The sequence below is a fragment of the Pelodiscus sinensis genome, chromosome 13 (assembly GCF_049634645.1).
Source record: "Pelodiscus sinensis isolate JC-2024 chromosome 13, ASM4963464v1, whole genome shotgun sequence".
Lineage (NCBI taxonomy): Eukaryota > Metazoa > Chordata > Testudines > Trionychidae > Pelodiscus > Pelodiscus sinensis.
Genome location: NC_134723.1, coordinates 28,660,803 through 28,684,281, shown reverse-complemented (window position 1 = coordinate 28,684,281; position 23,479 = coordinate 28,660,803). Strand labels below are relative to the sequence as shown.

Sequence of the window (23,479 nt, the reverse complement as noted above, 5' to 3'; positions counted from 1 at the left end):
GACAGAAGTTTTAAGAGGTTGAGGATGTGGATGGAATCACAACTGATCCAGCTGAGGAACAACCATTTCTACTGCCTCCAGAACTTAAGAAAAGAAATACTATCCCTCATCTGTTTAAGAGTAGTGAGTAGTCATTTCTTCCAGGGCTGGCTGGTTATTAACATGTACATTAGAGATAAATACAACTGAAACACTGATTACCTTAAATTGGATAAGATTCAAATAATGAGGGAAACCTGTGCACCCCACTTTGAACTTTACAATTTTTGGATGCCTCAAAATGGGCTGATTACTCCTTTTACATACAATCATCTGGCTTCCCACAGAAGAAATGGCTCAACCTACCCTCAAGAAGAGATACAGGAGGCTGGGGATTTGTGGGCCTACCATATCTGCATATCCTGCTGGAAGCTCATATCTAAGGGATGGAATTGGAGGGTAGACATATCAAGAAACAAACAGAATTACCAAACTTTGCAGGAATTTAGCTTCTTGACATCCTGCTTTCCGTAAACTTCTCTCTCAAACCCTCTGAGGATGGATTCTCAGAAGGATCAAAAACAGAATTTCAAGGAAGCCAAACTACCAGGCAACCTAGAGTTCTGGTTAACCAGGGTTCAGAGGATAGACATTTGACTGTATTTGAAAAGCGTAGGTACCTACATAACCACATCAAGAATGTGAATGATTAACCAGTTATCCTCATCCTTAACAGGTGAGGCTTACTAGTTTCAGTTAACTGGTAGGGGGTTGGTTCTTGATCTTTTCCATTATATTACCATGTTACAACAAAACAAAAACAAAACAAAACACAAAACAAAACAAAAATCAAGGGTGGAACAATCTACACTCTAGATCAAAAAGCCACACATTAAAAGGATGATTAAAGTTTTATCAGGTTTAAAAAAATGTATATAGTCCAGCTTGAGCACAGCTGGACAATACTTAACCTGCTAAGAAAAATATGCAAGTAGGATGGATACAGATAACCTTTTCAGGCCAGAGACTAACTTATGCATTTCTTCAATGTCTAGAACACTGTGATGGTACTAGAAACAAATGTAAAGACATACAGAAATATACAGTAATAATTCCCCATTTTGAAATATACATTAAGCAAATACTATGTTTGTATCAATGACGACAAATTCCTTTACTAGAAAGTCTCATATGAAAACATTTTTAAAGTTACAAACCTTTTCTTGCAGAGTTACACTTCAAGCCATCAGATCTGGTGAAATCTATGCTTACATAAGCTCCACTGTCCAAATTCGAAGTACCATTTTGGAGATGGCAAGTTGATGTAGTAGTGCTTGCCTCACAGTTCACAGAATCATCATGTAAATTCAAAGCTATGTAGTTTAAGCCATTCTGAAATCCAGTTGAAGTATCCCTGGACATCTTGCTTTCGTGACCATCAGAAATGTTTTCATCAGGTTTTAACCAAACATTGTCAAATGAGGCAGAGCTGTGTCTTTTGCTACTATCAGTAAAAAAAGAAGAGGAAGTAGTCACAGCCCCAGTAGAAGAGAACGTTTCAGAACTATGCCTCCTCCTTCCTTGTGGGTCAGCTCGAATCACCTTAGGTCCCAAGGGAGGATCAGAGCTAGGAACAGAGAAGCTACTGCTACCAGAATATCTGTCAACAATGCATAGTCTATTTACAATGGAAGAAGGACTATCAATCTTCATACCATTACTGGATTCTGCAGTAAAAGGCCTAGGTGGTGTCGTTGCCATGTTGAAAGTCATTTCTGTGTAATCATCAGTCCTACTGTTTGTACTGTTAACACAAGCAGTATCAAATGAAAGTCTAGCATAGTCATTTGGCTGGTCTCTAGGAATACTTGAACTTGCATAAACTGAAATATCTGTTAAAGAATTTGATAGTTCCTTTGCTACTTTTGGTGACTGCACATCAAGGTCAACACTCATATAATCAGAAAGTGGTGACTGTCTGTGGTCACTACTGGATCCTAGAGATGATGGAGATCCTTCTGCAGATAAAGAATACGGGGTATTACTTACTTTTTCACTGAAATCAACATTTATGTATTCACCAGGGCTAGCTGGCTCAGGTGGAACTGTTCGATCATACATTCTCGGTATAGTATTACTTCCTCTTGTACCTAAGGGAAGTCTTGTAGGCCTGGCAGCCCTGTTCTGTGCAAGTCCTTCTTCTGACACTTTCACAACTGATGACTTAGAAATGCCATTAGCTAATGGCTCACTGTTCACACATTTGACATTTTCATGTTCACCATATAACAGTTTTCCAGGTGAGGACATTGGAACATATTCGTTATGATCTCCGTTTTGACCGGATAACGTCTTAAAGCTTCGCGGCAGAGAGAAATATGAACTGAAACCTTTGGAAACAGAGTTGCTATGAATACAGTTTGAATCACTGGGCTGTTTTGGAACTGCTGAATTACCAGGGGACATATCCATATATTCATTTGTCATCTTTTCATTACCCCCTTTCGAAATAAATCCAGCTAATGGACTACGTACAGGTGAAGAACTAGCACGAGGAAACATCATCATATATCCTCTGGAGTCCACCTGAGATGACGACCAAGAATTACTAATCTGTTTGGGGACAGACACACTTTTAGGAGTCATTGGCAAATAATCACTGTTGCTTGTGAGTGACGATGCAACTCCTGGCATCATTGGCATGTATCCATCATCCCTGGCTTTACCTCTGCTTTGGCTACATACAGAATTAAGGGTAGTATCACTATAGTCAGTTTCATGGTTCTCTTTTAATTTTGGTGAGTCAGAACAAAGTAACTGTCTGTGTCGTCCCGTAGAATCTTCATCTAAAGAAGCCGTGGTTTGTGTTGTTTTCTGTTGCACTGTTACAGAAGTTGGTTTAGTCAGAGAATAAGTTCTCTTTCTGAAGCACTTTTCAGCTTCCATATAATCATCCCTTGAGCTATCATCTGTTGGCTGTTTATTCATGGACATGTATTCACTTAAACAATTCTCTTCTCTGATAGGTGGTGTGTTTCCCAAGGAATCTGGAGTATTGCTTCTGACACGAAAGTACCTGAAATCCCCAGGGCTAGAACCATATTCATCAGATGAGATAAAGCCCCCATCACTTGGGGACCCACAGACAGATGAACTGGAAGGCCTGGTTAATGTGTCTGAGGCAGATCCATGGCCACTACTGGAAGAAACACTAATGGGGCTGGTAGTAGAGGGGAAATGAGACACTGGGAGAGAAGCAGACCTGGTATGATAAGAAGAGGTGAAAGCTGCTCTGACATACCTTCCACTCCCTTCTTGCCGCCCCAAATTCATCCTTGCAGTGTTCAGATGGATTAGACTCCCAGTCACTGATCTGAAAGGTCTGGTCATTGTACCTTCCCCTTCACTAGATGTTCTGAAGCGATATGAATTGCTACTCTTGGCAGTGGGCGGAGTCCCTCCAGTAACACACTCAGTCCTGGATCTTCTCTGCAAGCCAGTCTGGCTAGGAGGAAGGTTGCCCAGATGCCTCCTAGTAGTGATGAAGGAGATAGGATTAGTACCACTGCCACCACCAGACGACTGGCTCTTGCTGCGGGGTCTGAATTCTGTAAAGGCCTTGAGAGCTTTCATGGTCTCTAGAAAGGTCTCATGCATGTTCTGGGCAACTACTGAATCATCCACTTGCATCCACAGTTCACCAGGTCCAATGGAAGCAGATCTGCCCACCTCAATAAAAAAGAAGTTCTCTGAGTGCCCACAGCGGCGGATGTTCATTAGTTGCAAGTGGACAGCAGGTACCTCTGAATTCAGTTTGACCAGGTAGATGGCTTTGCTAGATAGGCACAACCTGTACACTCCAGTGAGGTTCTTGGTCTGTCCCAGTCCCTTGGGCTTCACATTAACCTGCCACACCTCCTTGTATACAGTGCCTGGCCTAAGTGCAGTTCCATAATGCTCATCATCCTCATCCATCTGTTGATCTGTCTGATCCTCCTGTTCCAAGAACCCCTTCTTGCTCTGGTTCATGAGCTCACTGATTGCCTGATACCAAGCCTCCTGCTCCACCTCATTCTCAGCCAACATGGCAAAGTACTCATCCTTGGTATAAAGGGCAATGATGAACTTATGCTTGGCATCTGCCCTCCGGCTGACTGTGAAGCACTGGTACAAGGGGATCACTCGCTTGGGAGGGGGGCAGCAAAGGACAGCAGACCCACTAGCAGCTGCAGCTGCCCTCAGGCTGCTCTTGAATTTCTTCTCACTATCATAATATTCAAGCCTCGCTGGGGCAAGGTGGCTCTCAGCTCGCAGCACGAAGTAGCGCTTGTGGCCATGCTTTTGCTTCTTCAGGTAGCCACATTTCCTCACGTCATCCCCAACAGGAGCCACAGAAGAAGCTGCTGGCAGAGGCGCCCCTCGTGCTGTGGGGGCTGGCTGGCTACCTCGCCCGGTAGGGGCCCCTCGTCCTGTCGGGGCCGTAGCAGCGGGCACCTCCTCCTCCTGCACCAGACACAGGGAGGCGCTGGGCGATCTTTTCAGAAGCAGCAGCAGGTGGTGCGGCTGAGGGGCCGGGTAGGGGCCGCTCTCGCCCAGCTCCTGCTGCTCCTCAGCCGTAGTAGCAGTCCTAGGCACCCCGGCCTCCTGGCAGAGAACGAGCTCCCCTCCAGCGCTCCGAGTGCCCAGCTCCAACTCGGCGCCCCCGGCCGCGGTACTTCCACCTCCTCCGCCCGGCCCATTCATCCCACTCGCCATCTTAGGGGCCAGGCAAGGTCCAGAGAGCTGGGGTGGGGGGAATCCGCCCTCACAGGGGAAGCGCCCTCCAAGGCCGGCTGGACATGAGGCGCCGGAAAGCTCCGCTCACGAGCTCGCCAGTGGCTGCAACGCTCGGCCCCCCTCGCTCGTCCGCTCCCGGCCGGTCACAACGCGCCGGGCTCGGCTACTCTCACTCACACAAGCTGCCTCAGCGGCACCACGGCGAAAACATCACGTGACGCTGCAAGGGAGGGGAGGAGGGCGACTACAGGGAACGGGGCGCGGCTTCAACCAGCCGTGGGCGGGGTCGTCCGCGTTTCTGTGTGTAGAACTGAGGGTGAGAATGGGGAACCAAACGGCCTCCCCTGGAGTGAAAGGGGAATAGGCCAATCAGAGACGAACAGCTTCTACGTGGCCCAATCAGGACTCGAGAAGGGTATTTTTGGTCTGTGCGCAATCAGAGAGAGGAGAGGCTCGGGTGGATCGGCAGCGCTTTGAACCAATCAAAATCGGCAACAGCTTCTGTCCGTCGGGAAGGTAGGAGTCTTCTGACAGAGAAGAGAGGGTGAAAATTAGGCGGTGCTTATGGCGACTGGCAGATGGATGGGCGTATTGTCCAATCAGCGTTTCACACACAAAGATACGGGAGGCGGAGGCGGGATTTGGCATGTATGTGAAGGAGCGAGTACAACGGAAGGCGGGGGATGTAGCGTAATTAGCAGCTGGATTTGCCAGTCAGCGCCTGAGCCTCTTACTGACCCGTCCAATCAGCACCTCCGACTGAGGTACCTTATTTCAACTTTTTTTTTTTGAAAGGAGACCTTCCCGCCCCCTCGGCCCGTTTGTAGAAGCAGCAGTGATTGGCCGCCGGAGGAGCCAACCACAGAAAGTGGGGCGGGACCTTGGGCGGGGGTTGGAGTGACTGAAGCTGCTGAGAAAGTAAACAACTCGTCGGCGCGCGAGCGACCGTTGGGGCCGGGTGCAGAGGCAACCGTCTCTGCTGCTTCAAGCGCTCGGAGGTGGGAGCCCCTGCCGTGGGCGCAGAAACACACGGCCGTAGCGTCAAGGGGCGGAGAGCGCATCGGAGAAGGATAGACGAGGAGGGTCTTTCCTCGCCCCCACCCTCAGTGTCCGCCCCCGACCCACCTCCACACTGAGACTTGCACAGTATATCATTGCCGTACGTACACGTACGCGGCGCACGCCCCTCCCATGCACAAAGCACAGCCACCCACAGGTCACCGCACGCCCACAGCACGCCCCTGACAGGCTCCTTCCTCCCCCGTCCCGTGCACACAGAATACTCACCCACAGGCTCCCCGCATACTCACAGCGCATCCCTCTGTACCATACGCTCAACTCACACGCACACAGTACACCTTACCCACAGGCTTGCCCCTCCCATGCACACAACCCATTCCCAGGCACCCCCACATACACAGGGTACCCCAATCACAGGCTCATCCCCCCACACAGCACACCCCACACATGTGCTCCCCCTTCCCGTGCACACAGCACTCACCCCATGTATAAAGCATACCCCACCTAAATGGTCACTAATCACACATGCAGGGTACCCCCCCAACAGGTTTACAACACACATCACTCAGGCTCATCCTCCTGCATACAGCACAGGCTCCCACAGGCTCATGTACGCACTTGCCCCAATGTGCAAAGCACCCCCATCCACAGGTTCACTGCCACACAGTGCACCTCACCCACAGGATTGAGACCCCCAGGCATACAGTGCATTCTAGACACAGGCTCCCCCACCCCCGCCATGCATGCAACACTCTCCACTCACAGGCTTATATGCACATATGCACAGGCACACAGGGACCCTCCCATCTGCCATTCCAATGCACATAGCTCATCCCCCAGTGTGTCCCCCCAAGCACACAGTACACCCCACTCAGGCTTGTGCCCCCTGCTCTCCCCAAAATAGTGCACTCCAACTACAGGCTCGCTGCCCGCTCACACAGTGCATCCAAGAGACTCAACCCACACGTATACATGGTGCATACCATCCCACAGACCCAACCACGTCCATACTCACACACAGTACACTCACTCCTACAGGTCCACCTGCATTATAGGCCCCACTATCACCCATAAATGCACAATGCCCACAATCCCATAGAAACTTCCCCTCATCCCCCATACACATACAATGACCATTTTCCTAGGTCCACCTCTTCTATATACACAGTGCACACTTTCCCCTGAGCATGTAGTCCACATACACGGAGTGACTGTTCCTTCTGATCCACCCTCAAAATCCACACAGTTTACGCAATCCCACAGGAACATGTGTCATATAAACAATGACCATTGCCCCAGCCCCACTCAATGTATTACACAGCAAATTCAGACCTCAAGGAGTCTATACCACACTAACCTAACCCACATATATAGACACCAACTAATCCCCCACCTACAGAAAACTGAACCAGCTTTTTCAAATGCAAGGTGAAATAGATCCCCACAAGATCAAATAAATATTTCTCAGAGGCCACCAGTACTTTGAAGTAAGCCAGATCTTAAGCCAAGGGTAGAAGTGCCACAATGAATCTCAGCAAAATCCTTCTTTAGCACAGGAACTTCTCCTTAATAACGGCATCACACCTCTGGTAAGGGAGTTTCAAGGGCATATTGGCATGGTGAAGTACTCTTATGATACTGGGCAGTCCTGTTTTAACATGATGTAGTTGTCTTTTGATGCTGTATTAATGTGGGTCACCTGTTCTGACATAGTGTATCACTGTATTGACATAGCCTGATATACTTTTGATAGTGTGCCACAATTTTGATCCTACATAGCACTGGATTAATCAAATGCAATCATTTTTAGACAGTTGTCACTGTTTTGACACAATATGACATTTAGATGCTGTGCTGAAGTGTACAGATGTATTGTGTTCTAACATAGCAAAATGCCATTTTATTACAGCACATCATCGTTAAGATACACAGATCTTCATTTGTATACAGTACTCTATCACTTTCATGCAGGTCTCACTTTTTTAATGCCAACACGGTACCAATTTGCCATAGCATATAGGTGCCTGTCCCATGAGCAACCTAGATGGGTTGTATATGGCCCACCAGACTATTTTGTAAGGCCCACTGCCTACTTTAACACAATATAACTCAACAAATAGTCTGGTAGCACTTTATAGACTAAAAAAACCTGTAGATGGTATCATGAGCTTTCATGGGCACAGCCCACTCCTTCAGATGACCGGAGTTTTGAGTTTAGGATGTGCAGATCCAAAATAAATAAAAAATACATAAAACCCTTCTCTCCTATTTATTTTGGATCTGCACATCCTAAACTCAAAACTCCAGTTATCTGAAGGAGTGGGCTGTGCCACAAAAGCTCATCTACTGGTTTTGTTAGTCTATAAAGTGCTACCAGACTATTAGCCTGTACGGGAAAAAATAGCAAACTCGGCTACCCCCTGAAGCTTCTGAACAATGTAACTCATTAATGTTTTGTCAGTTTTATATCATTTTAGTTATGTTCTTTACTGTTTTCTATAATTCTGACATTTTATTAACTGATTTCTTTCTCTATTTTTAAATAGGTAATACTGTATACAACCACTTATCTAAATAGTGTACATACAAAATAAAATCTGTTTGGGTCTCACAAGGTTGTGCTCAGATTTATGTGGCCCTCTTGTGTAATAGGGATGTGGTTAATTGGTTATAATCACTTAATGGGAGAGGATTACTGGTTCCAGTTAACTGGATTGCCCGGGGGCCTGAGCCGGAGCAGCTCCCACTCTAGCCCCCCTTTAATCGATTAACTGGTTACACATTATATTTAACCAGTTAACCAATTGAATGGGATTTTACATCCCCTCTGCGCAATATGGAAGTGAGTGCCACTTCCATAGCACAATGACATTTTGACCTTATTAGTTACATATATTGTGATATTATTATATTTTGTTGTAATGTGATGTCTTCAAGCTATTTAGCTACATATTGTCATGGCATGGCAATGCCATAATGAAGCTTTGACTGAGCTCCATAAAGTACTGACAAAACATGACAGTAGAATAAGTTAAAAGCATATACTGGACAAATGCAAGAAGACAAGTTCTGAAAAGGCAGCATTAGGTCCCTGATCTTGGCATTTATTTACAAACGAATCATGAATTGACATTTGTGTCACATACATTCCAATTCCCTCTTCTTTCTTCTTGGCTAGATAATATGTCTCTGAGTTAAAATACAGGGCCAGAGATTGTCAGGGAGCTGGTTACAAAAGTTACACACTACACCAGTTGAGAACAGTGGATCTCTTTCCTACCCCTTACCTGCCTTCCTCATGTCCCCTTCCTCTTTCAATACATCCCTTTATTGGGTCAGTGGGGGGCAGTCAGTCAATGTAGGAGCAGGCTGAGCCAGCTTTACTCCATTCAAGAGTTGCACAATCATGTCCATAAAGTGTAACAGCCAAGAATAAAGATAATTTCAGTTCCTCCTTACTATTATGATTCAGTAAAGTGGTATTTACCTAACAGTGTAATGGAGGCAAAAGTGTTTCCTGCTAGTCTCAAGCATTCCATAGAGTTCTGGAATACAGCCAGCTGTCATTCTCATCTTTACTATCAATTCTCAGAAAGATACTATATTCAAGTATATTTAGAATTAAGGTTGAATAAATATCAGTAATAGAAGAGTAAAAACATCCCTTCAGAATGCTGCTGTAAAAATCATTTTCCTAACCTGCAACTTTGACTATGTCACTCCTCTTTTTGCATCCTTGTGCTGTCTTCTCCTTCTCTGGTACATCAAACATACAGGCTGTGTCTACACTGGCACGATCTTGCACAAAAGCGGCCACTCTTGCGCAGAAACTTGCTGCCTGTCTATACTTGCCACGTGTTCTTGTGCAAGTAAACTGACGTTCTAATGTATGAAATCAGTGCTTCTTGCTCCAGAACTCTGATGCTCCCGCTCAGGAATAAGCCCTTTTGCACAACTGTTCTTGTACAAGAGGCCAGTGTAGACCGGCAACATGAATTTCTTGCGCAAGAAAACTCTATGGTTAAAATGGCCATCAGAGCTTTCTTGCACAAGAGAGCATCTACACTGGTATGGATGTTCTTGCGCAAAAACACATATCTTGCACAAAAGCACATACCAGTGTAGATGCTCTCTTCTGGAAGAGTTTTTGCAGAAGAACTCTTCCGCAAAAGAGTTTTTGTGTGAGAACGCGCCAGTGTAGACGTAGACACATACGCTACTTATCTTCAATTTCAAAGGCATTCATTGCCTATCCCCACCATACCAATCATCCATCATTCATTATCAAAATGTCAACTCCTGCCTGTGATTGGCCCTACTTGTTAAATTTTCAAACAGGCATCTTCATGCTTTTTCCCATGCTTGGTAGGAGCTTCCAATAAACATCTTCAAAACTGCCTCCTTATCCTGCGTGGAAACCATCCTTAAAACTTTCCTCTTCTGTGATATCTATAAAAAAACTTGACAATTGTTAGGCTGCTGGTATGCTGAGACCAATGCCTATTTTGCTGACCAATATTATCTCATTATTTCTTTGTACTTTCCCATGTATCTGTATTAATATCAATTCTGAGAAAGATATTGTATTCAAATATCTTATCTCACCCTTAGATTGAAAGCCCACTGTGGCAGGGACCTAAGTTCCCCTTAAGCTACGCAGCTTGCCATTAAGCCCTGTTCAAGGCTGCAGTGGGGAGAGATACTTCTCCCAAGCCCTGCATCTGCCACAGCCAGCAGAAGGAAGCCCTTTCTGGCCAGCCCCAGTACTGTACTGCTGTGGCCAGCGGAGTGGAGCCCATCCCCACTGGTCCCATTTTGACTTCACCAGCCCTGAGCACCCTCCTGCACCCCAAAGTCTTCATCTCTATCCGAACTCAAAGCCCACACCCCCAGCCCAGAGCCTGTACCCCAATTCCCAAGCCACAGCCAGTACCTTGCCCTGAACCCTATACCCCCGCACACCAACCCCTACCCCAGGGCCCCTCTGCAAACCTGGAGCCCCCACCTCCTGCACCCAAAACCCCTCACCCCAACCCCACTGCAGAGCCTGCTCCTCTAGACAGAGCCCTTGTACCCCAAACCTCTGTCTCAGCCCTGGGCCCCTCAACTCCAGCTCCATCCTAAAGCCTGCACCCCTAACCAGAGTCCTCAAACTCCTAAACCCCAATCCTCTGCCCCAGTCCCGAGCTCCCTCCCACACTCAGAGCTTCTTGGCACCACTCCTGCTACATGAATTTTATGTGAACCAATTTGAAGATGATGTGTTGCACATTACCTTGACATTGGTACACATAAGAAAATTCATTCTGCTCAGGAGTGGAAAAAATTAGAGTGAACACAGGCAGGGACAATCTTTTTTTTTCTCTCTATGTTTGTACACTGCCAAGCACAGCTAGATCCTGGTTCATGACTAGGGCTATTAGGCTATAAGGTATTAAGCAAGATGGTCAGAGATACAACCTCATGCTTTGAGTGTCCCTAAATCTCTAACCAGCAGAAGCTGGAACTGAATGATAAAGAATGGCTCACATAGTAATTGCCATGTTCTGTTCCCTGTGAAACATTTAGCACTGGCCATTGCTGAAAGACACGATACTGGGATAAATGAACAATTGATCTGATCCAGTGTGACCATTCTTATGTTTTTATGATTATCTTAAGAAATTCAAATGTGATCAGATATGGAAATTCACAGCTAAAACACACAAAACATATCATGCATTAACCATACAGTTATGATTAGTACATAATTACATTAAACTGATTTGTAAATACTCATTCCATGTTTTCATTTTTCTCTTACAGTGTCATTTGGGTGTCTGATCTGTGTATTTTCAAATTTTAACATGTTTGGATTTCTTTTCACACTGTAAATGTTATTTGAATATGAAAAAATTAAAATGATTTAAAATAAATATATATGTTATCAAGTTTGAAGCAGTAGATTGAGAAGCTATCTTTTTTTCCAGGTTCCTCATAGCTGGTTGTTGATTTATGTGAGAGAAAGTAAAGAAACAATTTAAAATAAAGGATTTTTTATTGTTTATATTTTTTTTGGTCATAGATCTCTGGCCTTGTTTGATAGCAACCATGACTAAGCTGTGTCACTGCGTAGCTAAGAGCATTGCACCATCAATGTTTTCTACTTAATTTTTTTCTCTCTATAATTTCTTAGCATTGCTTTATTCACAGTTTCTGGTATGGATTCAGAAAAATCACATATCCATAATCTATGCATAATTCAATCATTCTAAATCTTTTCTTAAATCAACTATGCTTAAGAGAGCAATTTGTTGCATACAGCGGGTCTATGTCTACACTGGCAGGTTCTTGTGCCAGAAATATGCAAATGAGGCTAAGCCTGGAATATCACTGAGCCTCATTTGCATATCCGATGAGTTGCCATTTTTGCGAAAGAGGCTCTTGCGCCAGGAGTTGTCTACACTGCCCCTTCTTGCGCAAGAAAAACGCTGATTATTTTCAGGAATTAGCATACAGCCTCTCTCCAAGTTACAAATGAGTTATAGACCAAGCACTTGGCCATAGCTCGATCTGTTCGTAACTCGGACCCCATTGAATTACACACAACCGCACTGTTCGTAAGTGCGGGTCGCGTTCGTAACTCGGGGACCGCCTTTACGACCGCTCCATGGGAGCTTTGGTCGTAAGTGCAAACGGTCATAACTCGACCGTTCGCAACTCGGAGCGGCTGTATTTCCACTGTGGACAGCTCCAGCTGAATTTAAGCCCTTATTTCTAGATATACTAGGATGGGATGTTAATTTCAGTACTAGCTATCAGTGAAATATTACTATGGCAACTTTCACAAATGGTTTATATGTCAGTGGTTTTTTTTTACCTTTCCATCCTATTACCTCTGACTATTAGTCTGGAATGCAACTTTGTTCTACTTCAGCCATAAAGGTTTACTAGTCAGAACTCACTCTCCAACTCTTAATTTCTATTTCTGTAAGACCAAATTGACCTAAGTTGGAGATGGTAAAAAGCTGCACTATCTCATGAAGAGCTCAGAAAAGAATTATGCCCGATATGCAATGGGACTGCTGAGGCTTCAGTATCCTAAAACAATTGCACAACTTGTTTCGTGCAGTGCAGCCAGGCAGCTCTCCAGTTAGTGCAGTATGGAAGCCAGGCAGTTCTCTTTACAGTGCATTATGGAAGCAGTTCCTGCTGTCCCTTATGCATAGATGCTGCAGCTAGGTAGCCTTAGTGTTGCAGTCATTACAGTTTCTGTACACTTTTCGCACACCCCATTGTGCACCTGCATACGTGTTTATTATAAAATGTCCACAATTTGGAACTATGATTTTTAGTGTCATTTACTATAGCTTGTCATCACTTCTACAAAGTAGCATAATTAAGATTTCACTGTTTGACAGAAATGTCACATTGATCCAAAATGCTGAGCTATTTACATCATCTGCTGCAGGACCAGCAAGAGACAAATTAAGGGGCCCCCATGATATCCAAAGTGAAATTCCACAAAGAGAAGTAGTATCAGCTGGTAATACATGCCCTCAAAACAGAGAATTTGAGCAGCTAAGATGTTGTTTAAGATAGTGATAAATAACAGAGTAAATGCAACTGTATGCAATACTATAAGAGCTGATAATCATTTGAGTTTCCTTCTTTTCCATCTCTAACAGTTAGCCTCCCTATACTCAGGTGTTTGCCTGGGAGTGAAAACTACTGAAAAACAAAAAAATCAAATCTTTTTAATCACTGGACCACTCTGTGGTCCAAATCAAGTCCTATGAAATGTTACTAAAAAACAAATGCTCTCCAAATCATCCAGCTGTGACTATTGCAGAGGTTAACATAGTGCCAAAATCTGGGCTTTAAAATGCACCTGCAGTTCAAGTGTTTCATTTTCCTTATGTGCAAGTTTTTACACATAGACAACTTTGGCTATACATGTTCAAATTACTTGGTTTGAACAATCATTTGCAGTTTATATGTGCACTTGTAGATCCCCTCTATTTTTCAGCAAGGGCAGGTACCCACTCTTAGGCTTCAAGCTCCCCATGTCTTTCCTGTGTAGAGACATATGTCCTTCTTGCTTCTGATAGAAGTATTTCCAAGATGCACAATTCCCTTCCTTTACTGTTTGTTCTCAGTACAGATGGAAAAACTTACAGATGTAGAACTGAAGTCTTGGGGGGAGTATTAAGAGAGGTGCTATTTCTTCATCACCACCAGGGCCCCACTTAAGATGTCACCAGAAGTACTGAGAGGCTCAGACCTACAGGAAGTCCCACACTAACTGCATGAGCAACACCCTGCTGTGATGCCCTGACTGGCAGATACTACCCATGTAAACCACGAAAACTTTTCTCTGAGGCTGCGTCTAGACTGGCAAGTTTTTCTGCAAAAGCAGGTGCTTTTATGGAAAAACTTGCCAGCTGTCTACACTGGCGCTTGAATTTCCGCAAGAACACTGATGATCTCATGTAAGATTGTCAGTGTTCTTGCAGAAATACTATGCTGCTCCCGTTCGGGCAAAAGCCCTCTTGCACAAATCATTTGCGCAAGAGGGCCAGTGTAGACAACGCCGTATTGTTTTGCGCAGAAAAGCCCCCATCACAAAAATGGCAATCGGGGCTTTCTTGCGCAAAACCGCGTCTAGATTGGCACGGACACTTTTCCGCAAAAAGTGCTGTTGCAGAAAAGCGTCCGTGCCGATCTAGACGCTCTTTTCCGCAAATGCTTTTAACGGAAAAACTTTTCCATTAAAAGCATTTGCGGAAAATCATGCCAATCTATACGTAGCCTGAGTGCTCAGAGCAGTTTAGAGCTCCACTGTGCTTCAGCTGTAGAGCTTACTTGCTGTTCTTTGCTGTGACTAATCTAATCCCAGACACCTGGCTCTTGAACTACCTTGATTGTGGTTTCCTGTCTCTGCTTTAAGATCATTGCTGACCCTGGCATTGCCTGACCCTCACCCTCTTCAGTTTGCTAATAGACTCTGACTTTACAGTTTTGATCTTGCCAAACTCCTGATTACTCTGTAATCTTCAGCCCTAATACGGAGCAATTCACTTTGTGCCCATAGGCCTCCCATGGTCAGGTCCTCCTGATAAAAGACAGGTTGCCCAAGGATATGTGTTTGTTTTCACTTTAGAGATAGTTAGGTATAATAGCTATAAGATACCACACAGCACTTCTTATTATATTAAAATAATAAATTTATCTACACATATGCTAATCAATTTTTCAGATTTAACACTAATCTTGTAATGAATTCTGACATGATCAGCCCTTCAAGCCCCCACTTAAGGGGTTCCTTATGCTTAGTGATTCACTATAGCAGTGTTTCTTAAATTATATTCTCTGGAACACTGGTGTTCCGTGAACAGCTCACGGGTGTGTCACGACCTCTTCTTTGTTTTTGTCTTTTTTTGTCTGACAACAATTTTTTAAAGAAAATGTTCATAGGTGTTCCGCATAAAAAAATATTATTGTTTGGTGTTCCGTGGTCTCAAAAAGTTTAAGAAACACTGCACTATAGCTTCAGCTCAGAACAAGCATCCAGTCCTTGAAATCTGTCCTGAGGATTCGGACATTCAAAGACTAAGGGTCCAGTCTGTTTGCTGTATAAGGAAGGAACCAGTTTAAAACCCAACTGTTTATCAAAAAAAACCTTTTCTCCACTTGCTTTCTTTGTTCATCCCCAGTGTTAACTCTCTCTCTGCCTCTCCCACTCCAGGTCAGTGGCTTCAAAGTGTTGATAATATAGGAAGTACATTAATATATCCCCTCCTGGCTAGAGGAGGTACATACAATGCCACAAGAGCACACAAATAAATTAATTTTTAATACATGTCCCAAAAGTATTAACCCTAATTTGATCAACTTTACTGAATTAAATTAAACCTTATCTTAGTTCCATCCAATGTGCTCAGGATAATAGAGGATATTGTCAGTCTGTCATAATATATGCATATCTGAGACTTTGCTCATATAAGAATTTGGATGAACAATATTGCAGGTGCAGTAATTAATTTTGTTTCATGAAAATAATATTTTATGGCTATTTTTGATATTTTTTAACGTTTTATTAAATATGTTCATAAATATCACAAAAAACAATGTAACCATTCAGAGGAGGATTTAGTCATGGCCAGAACTCTTCACCCTGGAGTCTCATTCTCTCATTGCAGCTCCAAAGTAGCCTGGCCTAGATAACATCTGTACAGGTCTATTTTCAATATGGGTTGTATGAGAACCCTACAGGAAACTAAATCAGCACAAAGAACCAAAAGGAAATCAAAACTCTGTATAAATACATCATAGACAGACTATTCTGCTTTTAGAGATAACTACCCATTGTGTCCTGACGAAATCAGAAAATGGGAAATTGTGGCAATATTTAAGCAAAAGTTGGAAGACAGAAGTAGAAAGGAAGGATAGCCTTGTGGTTAAGGCACTAGACTAAAATTCAGGAGACTGTGGTTTAATTCATCGTTCATCACAACCTTGCTATACATCCTTGAGCAAATGACCTAATCTACTCTGTGCCTCAGTTTCCTAATTGTAAAATAGAAATATAATACTTAACTATCTCAAAAAAGAATTGTGAGATGAAATCTCTTAATGCCCCTGAAAAGCTAAGGTTCTATCGAGACAAGGCTGAGGACTTCCTTGTAATAAATTAGCAGAACCAGCAATCTATCAAAGTAGTTTGAATATGTATTTTTCCAGTTACGAGATAAAAACTAAAAAACTCTTTTAATTCAACTATTTCTTTCTCTCTTTTTTTAAAGTTTGTGAGTATTGAACTAATAGAAACCTTGACCTTCATACCATTTGTAAATACAGTGGTTTGAATTTAAGATTGTACGAAACAAAGAGATTAAATGTCTGAATGTTAAAATTGTGAAATTTAATTCAGAGAAAGCTGTGGATGGTAAGGACTTTTGAAAACCAGGCCCTGATTGTGTACTTTTTCTGTCTTACAGCTTTCACCATCTATGTAATCCTATCACGTAATTGTCTACTGAAAATACTCAAATGCTTATTTTCTGTACTGTTTGTATAATTGGTGATAGTGCCACCATTCAGTGAAAAGAGCCACAAACAGTGTGTTGTTTTTCAAATGCATATGGTCAATTTACAAAACATTTTCACAGTGGATAAGGAATTAATACTAAATTTATTCTGTGTTTATTTGGTTTCCCCACTTGTGTATATTTGTTATTAGATTTGAGGTTATTATTAATGGTGATCTTAAAATTATTTGCAAAGTTTTATTTTGAGAAAAATAGAGGTTTATTTTTGTTTAATCTGTGTCAAATTGAAAAGTTTCCTGGATCTCAAAGCCATTATACTGGGCAGGATTTAAACAATAAAACTTGTATTTTAAAATTTAATATTGTCTCTGGAGAAAAAGCAGGGTGGAAGAAGAAGAGAAGGAACCGTTATTTTTTGTTAAATAACTTTGAACAAAAAATGATGCACAGTACATTCCTAATTTGGGTCCAATTTCACAAATGCTACTGCTCACAAGCAGAAAAAGTGAACAAGCCCAGCTTGATACAGGCATAGCATGGGCTTCTCCATACGTTAACAAATGCACCATCCTGTTGATTTCCTTTCTAATACTGGGGCTATTTGTCATGAGGCTAAATCCATAATTTATAAAATACCTCTTGGATTTGTGAATGTATACTCTGTAAAGACTACAGTCTATTCTGTATTTTGCCAGGCAGTTTAGCCATACCTTTTGGCTCATTAGATTTACCTTGAGAAATGTACTAAGCTAAAATAAAATACACTACCTATGAGTTTCACTTCTTCTGTGAGGAAGGCCTATCAATCCTACAGGTAAGTCATGTCCTTGCCTGATAGTGGATATGATAGCTTTAGCAAAGCAGCGAGAAAGTCAGAAGTCTGCAAAGTATATCTAACTTCTTATGCTTATTTCAGTTTAAGAGTCTATCTTCTCCTTGACAGAGAATTGTTCCCTTCTGTGGGACTAAGCATGTTTTTAACATGAGATGGCTTAGCAGCCTCTGTCTTAAGGAAGTAAGTGTATATGGGCTTGTCATGAAATTCTGAATTGACAAAATTCTGAATTGCCCGTTAAGCAATGCTAGGAGTCTAAGTAACAAGAGGAATTGGAATTACACATGTAGGCACATAAATTCAATCTAGTTTGTATTATTGAAATCTAGTGGGATGATTTGCAGAATTTTAAAATCAATGGTTACAGCCTATTGAGAAAGAACTGAGTGGGCAAAAGAGGAGGCGAAGTGTTCCTGTATGCCAAAAATGGCATTATCTGTTTCTGAGTCACTGAAAACTTGGAAGAAAATTATCTTGAATGCTTATGGATCTATGTCTTAACAAATAAAGCACAAGATAGATATTAATTGGTTTCAACTCTAGACCACAAAATCACACCAGGAACAGAATAACTGCATTGTTATGTACATAGCTACAATATGGAGGAAGAAAAGTTGTGTGATCATAGGGAACTTCAATTTGAGTGACATATGCTGCCAGTACTAAAACATTATTGGAATTTCTAAACATTACAGGTGAAAATTATCTAACTCAAAAATTAATGAAGCCAACACAGGGGAATTCTTTATTAGAATAATAGAATACTAGAGCTAGGGATGTTAAGATGCGGGTAATTGACTAATTGAGTAGTCGATAGATTTTTTTTATCGACTTCTCGATTAGTCGATAAGGGAAGACAGCCTGGCTCAGTCCCAGTGCAAGTCCCAGTGGGGTCATCTGCACCGCAGTGTTGGGAGGATGGTGTGGGAAGTGTTGGACACTCCCTCCTCCTCTTCCTCTTCCTCTTCCTCTCCCCCTCCCCCTCCCCCCCCCCCTGCCACTCACAGCTGGTCCAGCTGTGAAGAACAGAGAGAAGTACATGCTAGTATAGCATATCTACTCTGGGTGTTTACACCAGCATAACAACTAAATCCTCAGTGCAGACAAGAAATAAGTTTAATGAACCAGGATCCAATTTTTGCTCATTTTAGTCAATTACAACATGGTCTTAGGGAGCAGGATGAGGCCTCTAAAACTGTGCTTACATTGCAGTTAAAAATCTATGATTGGCCCATACCAGCTGACTTGGGCTTGTGGGATCAGGCTAATGAATTGTTAAATTACAATGTAGAAGCTTGAGCCAGGGCCTGCTCTCTAGAATCCTGCATGGTGGGATGGTCATGTCGACATCACAATTAAACAACCCCTTATTAGCTTGAATCAGCTGACACAGCCCAGCCACCAGTGTCTGATTGCAGCATATACACACCCTAAGATTCCATTCTACAAGGTGCTGAGGCCTTCCAAGTTCCACTGATTTCAGTAACATTTGAGGGCACTTGGTAAGTAGGAGGCACTCAATATCACCCCTTAAAGGAGTAGGGATGTTAAGATGCGGTTAACTGGGTAACTGAGTAGCCGATAGAATTTTTATTGACTACTCAGTTGATAAGGAAAGGCAGCCCATCTCAGTCCTGGCTCTCACTGGGTGCAGGACTTATCCCCACTGCCGATCTGCAGCACAGCTCTTACTACATTTAAACTGCAGGGCCACAGTAGAAGTAGGTCCTGGACCTGGCATGAGCCAGGACTTAGCCAGGGGCCTGCCCGGCCAGAGCAGCTTCTGTCTGTGGCAGGCTCAGGCTTGCTCCAGACAGGCTACTCTGTGGGATGCATATCAGCCTCCCCCCACCCGAGCTGCTGCTTCTGATAAGAGGCAGCAGCACCAAGGGGTGGGGGGAGGAGGGGAGCATGGTTGCCAGGTATCCAGTATTGACTGGGACAGTCTGGTATTTTCGCCTCCTGTCCGGTAAAAAAATCAGAAAATACCAGACACCTAAAATGTCCGGTATTTTCTGTTTTTTTTCCCTGCCAGAAGGTGAAAATACCTGACACCTGGCAATCCTACGACACACTCAGGAACTAGGCCCAGGCTGCCCGCCCCCCCGGACCTCCTGCTTACCTGGTTCCGCAGGGAAGCTCCCCTTCTGGCTTGACCAAGAAAACAAAATGGCTGCTGGCAAAAAGCTTAAAGACCTGAGCAAGGGGAAGCAATGTCTTCCCTGGGACTTAGTGCTCTTCCTATCCCTATTCTGACTTTCCACACATTTAAAGGGGCAATGCTGTTTTATTTTATTTTATTTGTTATTTATATATTTATTTTCACCCCCACCTTGCTGCTTATGATGTAACCCTGGCCCAAGATTCTGATACAGAGGCAGCAAGGGATGGGGAAATGTTAGTAGTCAACTCGACTAACTGGTAAACCTAGGCTTATCAGTTAGTCAACTAGTAAACTACTCACTTACATCCCTATAATGGAGTAGTTTTAAAATGTTGACAAGATTTACTAGATATTTGTGTGGTGCCCATGGCACTGTCAGTTTTGTTATAAATAGTTCTGAGATGTTGCTTTATCAAATAAGAATTGAACTGTTTATGTATTATAGTCTTTCTCTGAATAATAGCTGAGATTTATTTATAGTTCTTGATTACAAAGACAATTATTTGTTATGCTTAGCATGAATGATTTATAAAGCTTAGCAATGTTCACTGTTTAGGGGGATCTGGAACAGTGGAACAAAGAAGCATTGTGGTACTGTGAAAAAAAGGATGTTTTGAATCTCTCCGTTTGCCATAAACATGTTTACAATAATCAACTTTTAAAATAAATTGCTCCAGTATTTAACTTCCTCCAGCATGGGATTTTAATTTCTTGACAATATCATAAATTATTGTTAGCTTTTTATTTCATAGTGAATTAAAGTGTGTTTGTTCCTTATTAGCATGTTATTTCCACCACATCCCTACAATATCTTTAATGGTTTAAAAACATAATGACCCAAAGGTAGCTAACATTAACATTCATTGTCAGCTTGAATATTAAAGATCTTTTCTATTATTTGATTGATGATTAAGTGATATGTTTTTCATTTATTTATGATTCCAAACCTTATCCCAGGTAAATAAAGAAAATATTTTTTAAAATACATGATTATTATGCTTTAACTGTTAAAAGTCATTCACAATGAATGATTACTTCTCTGTTTTGTACAATTAATGTTGACTGAGATAACTACAAAGAGGTATGTTGTAAATGTTAAAGTTTCTTGTTGTATTAACAACAACTTGGAGAATCAACATTTAAGATGAAATAATTATTGATATTAACAGTTCCCTTTATTGTCACTGCCTTTTTTGAAAACCACTGGAATTTGTAATTTTCAAGGTTTGCCTGTATCACCCAATTGGTGCACTGTGCCATACAGGCAGTCCCTGAGTTACACGGATCCGACTTATGTCGGATCCGCACTTAAGAACGGGGCTTTCTCGCCCCGGAGCTCGCAGGCAGCGGGACCGCCCAGAGCGCAGCAGTCCCGCCACCTCGACCTCCAGGGCGAGAAAAGCTGCTCCGGGTGCCCCTGGTCTGCTGGGGACCGTCTCCAGCAGACCAGGGACACCTGGAGCAAAGCCGGGGAGGTGGAGGGGTCCCGCGCCTCTGAGGCTTTGCTCTGGCAAAGCCGGGGAGGCGCAGGACTCCGCCGCCACTGCGGCCTTGCTCCCGGTGTCCCTGGTCTGCTGGAGACGGTCCCCAGCAGACAAGAGGCACCAGGAGCACAGCGGCAGCGGCGGCCAGAGCAAAGCCTCACAGGCGCGGCACCCTGCCGCCGCTGCCGCTTTGCTCCCGGTGCCTCTGGTCTGCTGGGGACCGTCTCCAGCAGACCAGGGACACCTGGAGCAAAGCCGGGAGGCGGAGGGGTCCCACGCCTCTGAGGCTTTGCGAGAGCAAAGCCTCAGAGGCGCAGCACCCCGCCGCCACTGCGGCTTTGCTCCCTGTGTCCCTGGTCTGCTGGGCAGGGGCGCAGCTAGTGCCCCCCCCCCCCAGCAGACCAGGGAGACGTGGAGCAAAGCCCCGGGCCTGTGGTAGAGCAGGTGGGGCGCTGCCGGTTGGTCCTGCAGCACCGCTCCTTGGCGCTACTAGACCAACCCAGCAGCACCCCAGCTGCTCTGCCCCAGGCATCCCCAAGTCAGCCGCTGCTGAAACTGACCAGTGGCTGACTACAGGAAGCCCCTGCCCCGGGCTTCCTGGAATCAGCCGCTGATCAGTTTCAGCAGCAGCTGACTTGGGGATGCCTGGGGTTCTTAAGTTGAATCTGTATGTAAGTCAGAACTGGCGTCCAGATTCAGCCGCTGTTGAAACTGATCAGCTTCAGCAGCGGCTGAATCTGGACGCCAGTTCTGACTTACATACAGATTCAACTTAAGAACAAACCTACAGTCCCTATCTTGTACGTAACCTGGGGACTGCCTGTATTTAATTCTCAGCAGCAAATCCACCAAATGTTTTGGTTTCTTCTGCCAGTTTGAGAAATCAGGACTAGATGAAGGCATTGCTCATAATCTGGAATATGGAATAGAATTTAGGTGTGCCACCTCAGGAGGAGCTCAAAAAGAAATTATGACTCAGAAGCAGTCCTTTGAGTCACAGTTCCCTTAGGACCTGTGTTGTGCAAGTAGCGAATATAGTGTGTTAGTCCATTGCCAGAAACAGTACACTCCCTCCTGTGTACTCAGCTCTAATGGCTAGTGCAGGGGTGGGTGATAATTTTTGATGTGGGACCACTCCAAGATTTTGGAAAGCGGTTGAAGGCTGCACTCTTCCATGACAAATTGGAGGATTCTTAGACAAATTGGAGGATTGGGCCACAAGAAATCTGATGAGGTTCAACAAGGACAAGTGTAGAGTCCTGCACTTGGGACGGAAGAATCCCAAGCATAGTTACAAGCTGGGGACCAACCGATTAAGTAGTAGTTCTGCAGAAAAGGACCTGGGGGTTACAGTGGATGAGAAGCTGGATATGAGTCAACAGTGTGCCCTTGTAGCCAAGAAGGCTAATGGCATATCAGGTTGCATTAAGAGGAGCATTGCCAGCAGATCCAGAGATGTCATCATTCCCCTTTATTCGGCTTTGGTGAGGCCGCATCTGGAGTATTGTGTCCAGTTCTGGGCCCCCCACTACAAAAAGGATGTGGACGCATTGGAGAGGGTCCAGCGGAGGGCAACCAAAATGATTGGGGGGCTGGAGCATATGACTTATGAGGAGAGGCTGAGGGACTTGGGTCTGTTTAGTCTGCAGAAGCGAAGAGTGAGGGGGGATTTGATAGCAGCCTTCAACTTCCTGAAGGGAGGTTCCAAAGAGGATGGAGAGAGGCTGTTCTCAGTAGTGACAGATGGCAGAACAAGGAGCAATGGTCTCAAGTTGTGGTGGGAGAGGTCCAGGTTGGATATTAGGAAAAACTGTTTCACTAGAAGGGTGGTGAAGCACTGGAATGGGTTACCTAGGGAAGTAGTGGAGTCTCCATCCCTAGAGGTGTTTAAGTCTCGGCTTGACAAAGCCTTGGCCGGGTTGATTTAGTTGGAATTGGTCCTGCCTAGAGCAGGGGGCTGGACTTGATGACCTTCTGAGGTCTCTTCCAGTTCTATGATTCCATGATTCTATGATATTAGTGGAGGAAGTGCAGGATCTGGGATGGAGGCTGGGTGCAGAAGGGAGCTTGGAGTAATGGATTGGAGTGCAGGAGGGAGAGTGAGGTCTGGAAGGGAGTTTGGGTGAAGGAGGCAAGGGACTGGGGTTCAGGGGTTTGGGTTGTGAGTGACCAAGGACAGAGGATTGGGGCA

At 44.0% G+C, this 23,479-nt stretch overlaps 1 protein-coding gene and 1 long non-coding RNA gene across 2 annotated transcripts in view; one reads left to right on the top strand and one right to left on the bottom strand.

The window, feature by feature from the left end:
* The window catches only part of IRS4 (insulin receptor substrate 4), a 35,080-nt gene extending 30,041 nt beyond the window's left edge, over nt 1-5,039 (bottom strand). Inside the window, exon 1 of the mRNA XM_006136217.3 lies at nt 1,197-5,039. Coding sequence (XP_006136279.2) covers nt 1,197-4,734 — 3,538 coding nt within the window. The 5' untranslated portion in view covers nt 4,735-5,039. The remainder of the gene's footprint in view (nt 1-1,196) is intronic.
* Nucleotides 5,040-5,211: 172 nt separating this feature from the next.
* The window catches only part of LOC112543569 (uncharacterized), a 154,052-nt gene continuing 135,784 nt past the window's right edge, over nt 5,212-23,479 (top strand). The window contains exon 1 of the long non-coding RNA XR_012906915.1: nt 5,212-5,519. This is a non-coding gene — a long non-coding RNA (uncharacterized LOC112543569). The remainder of the gene's footprint in view (nt 5,520-23,479) is intronic.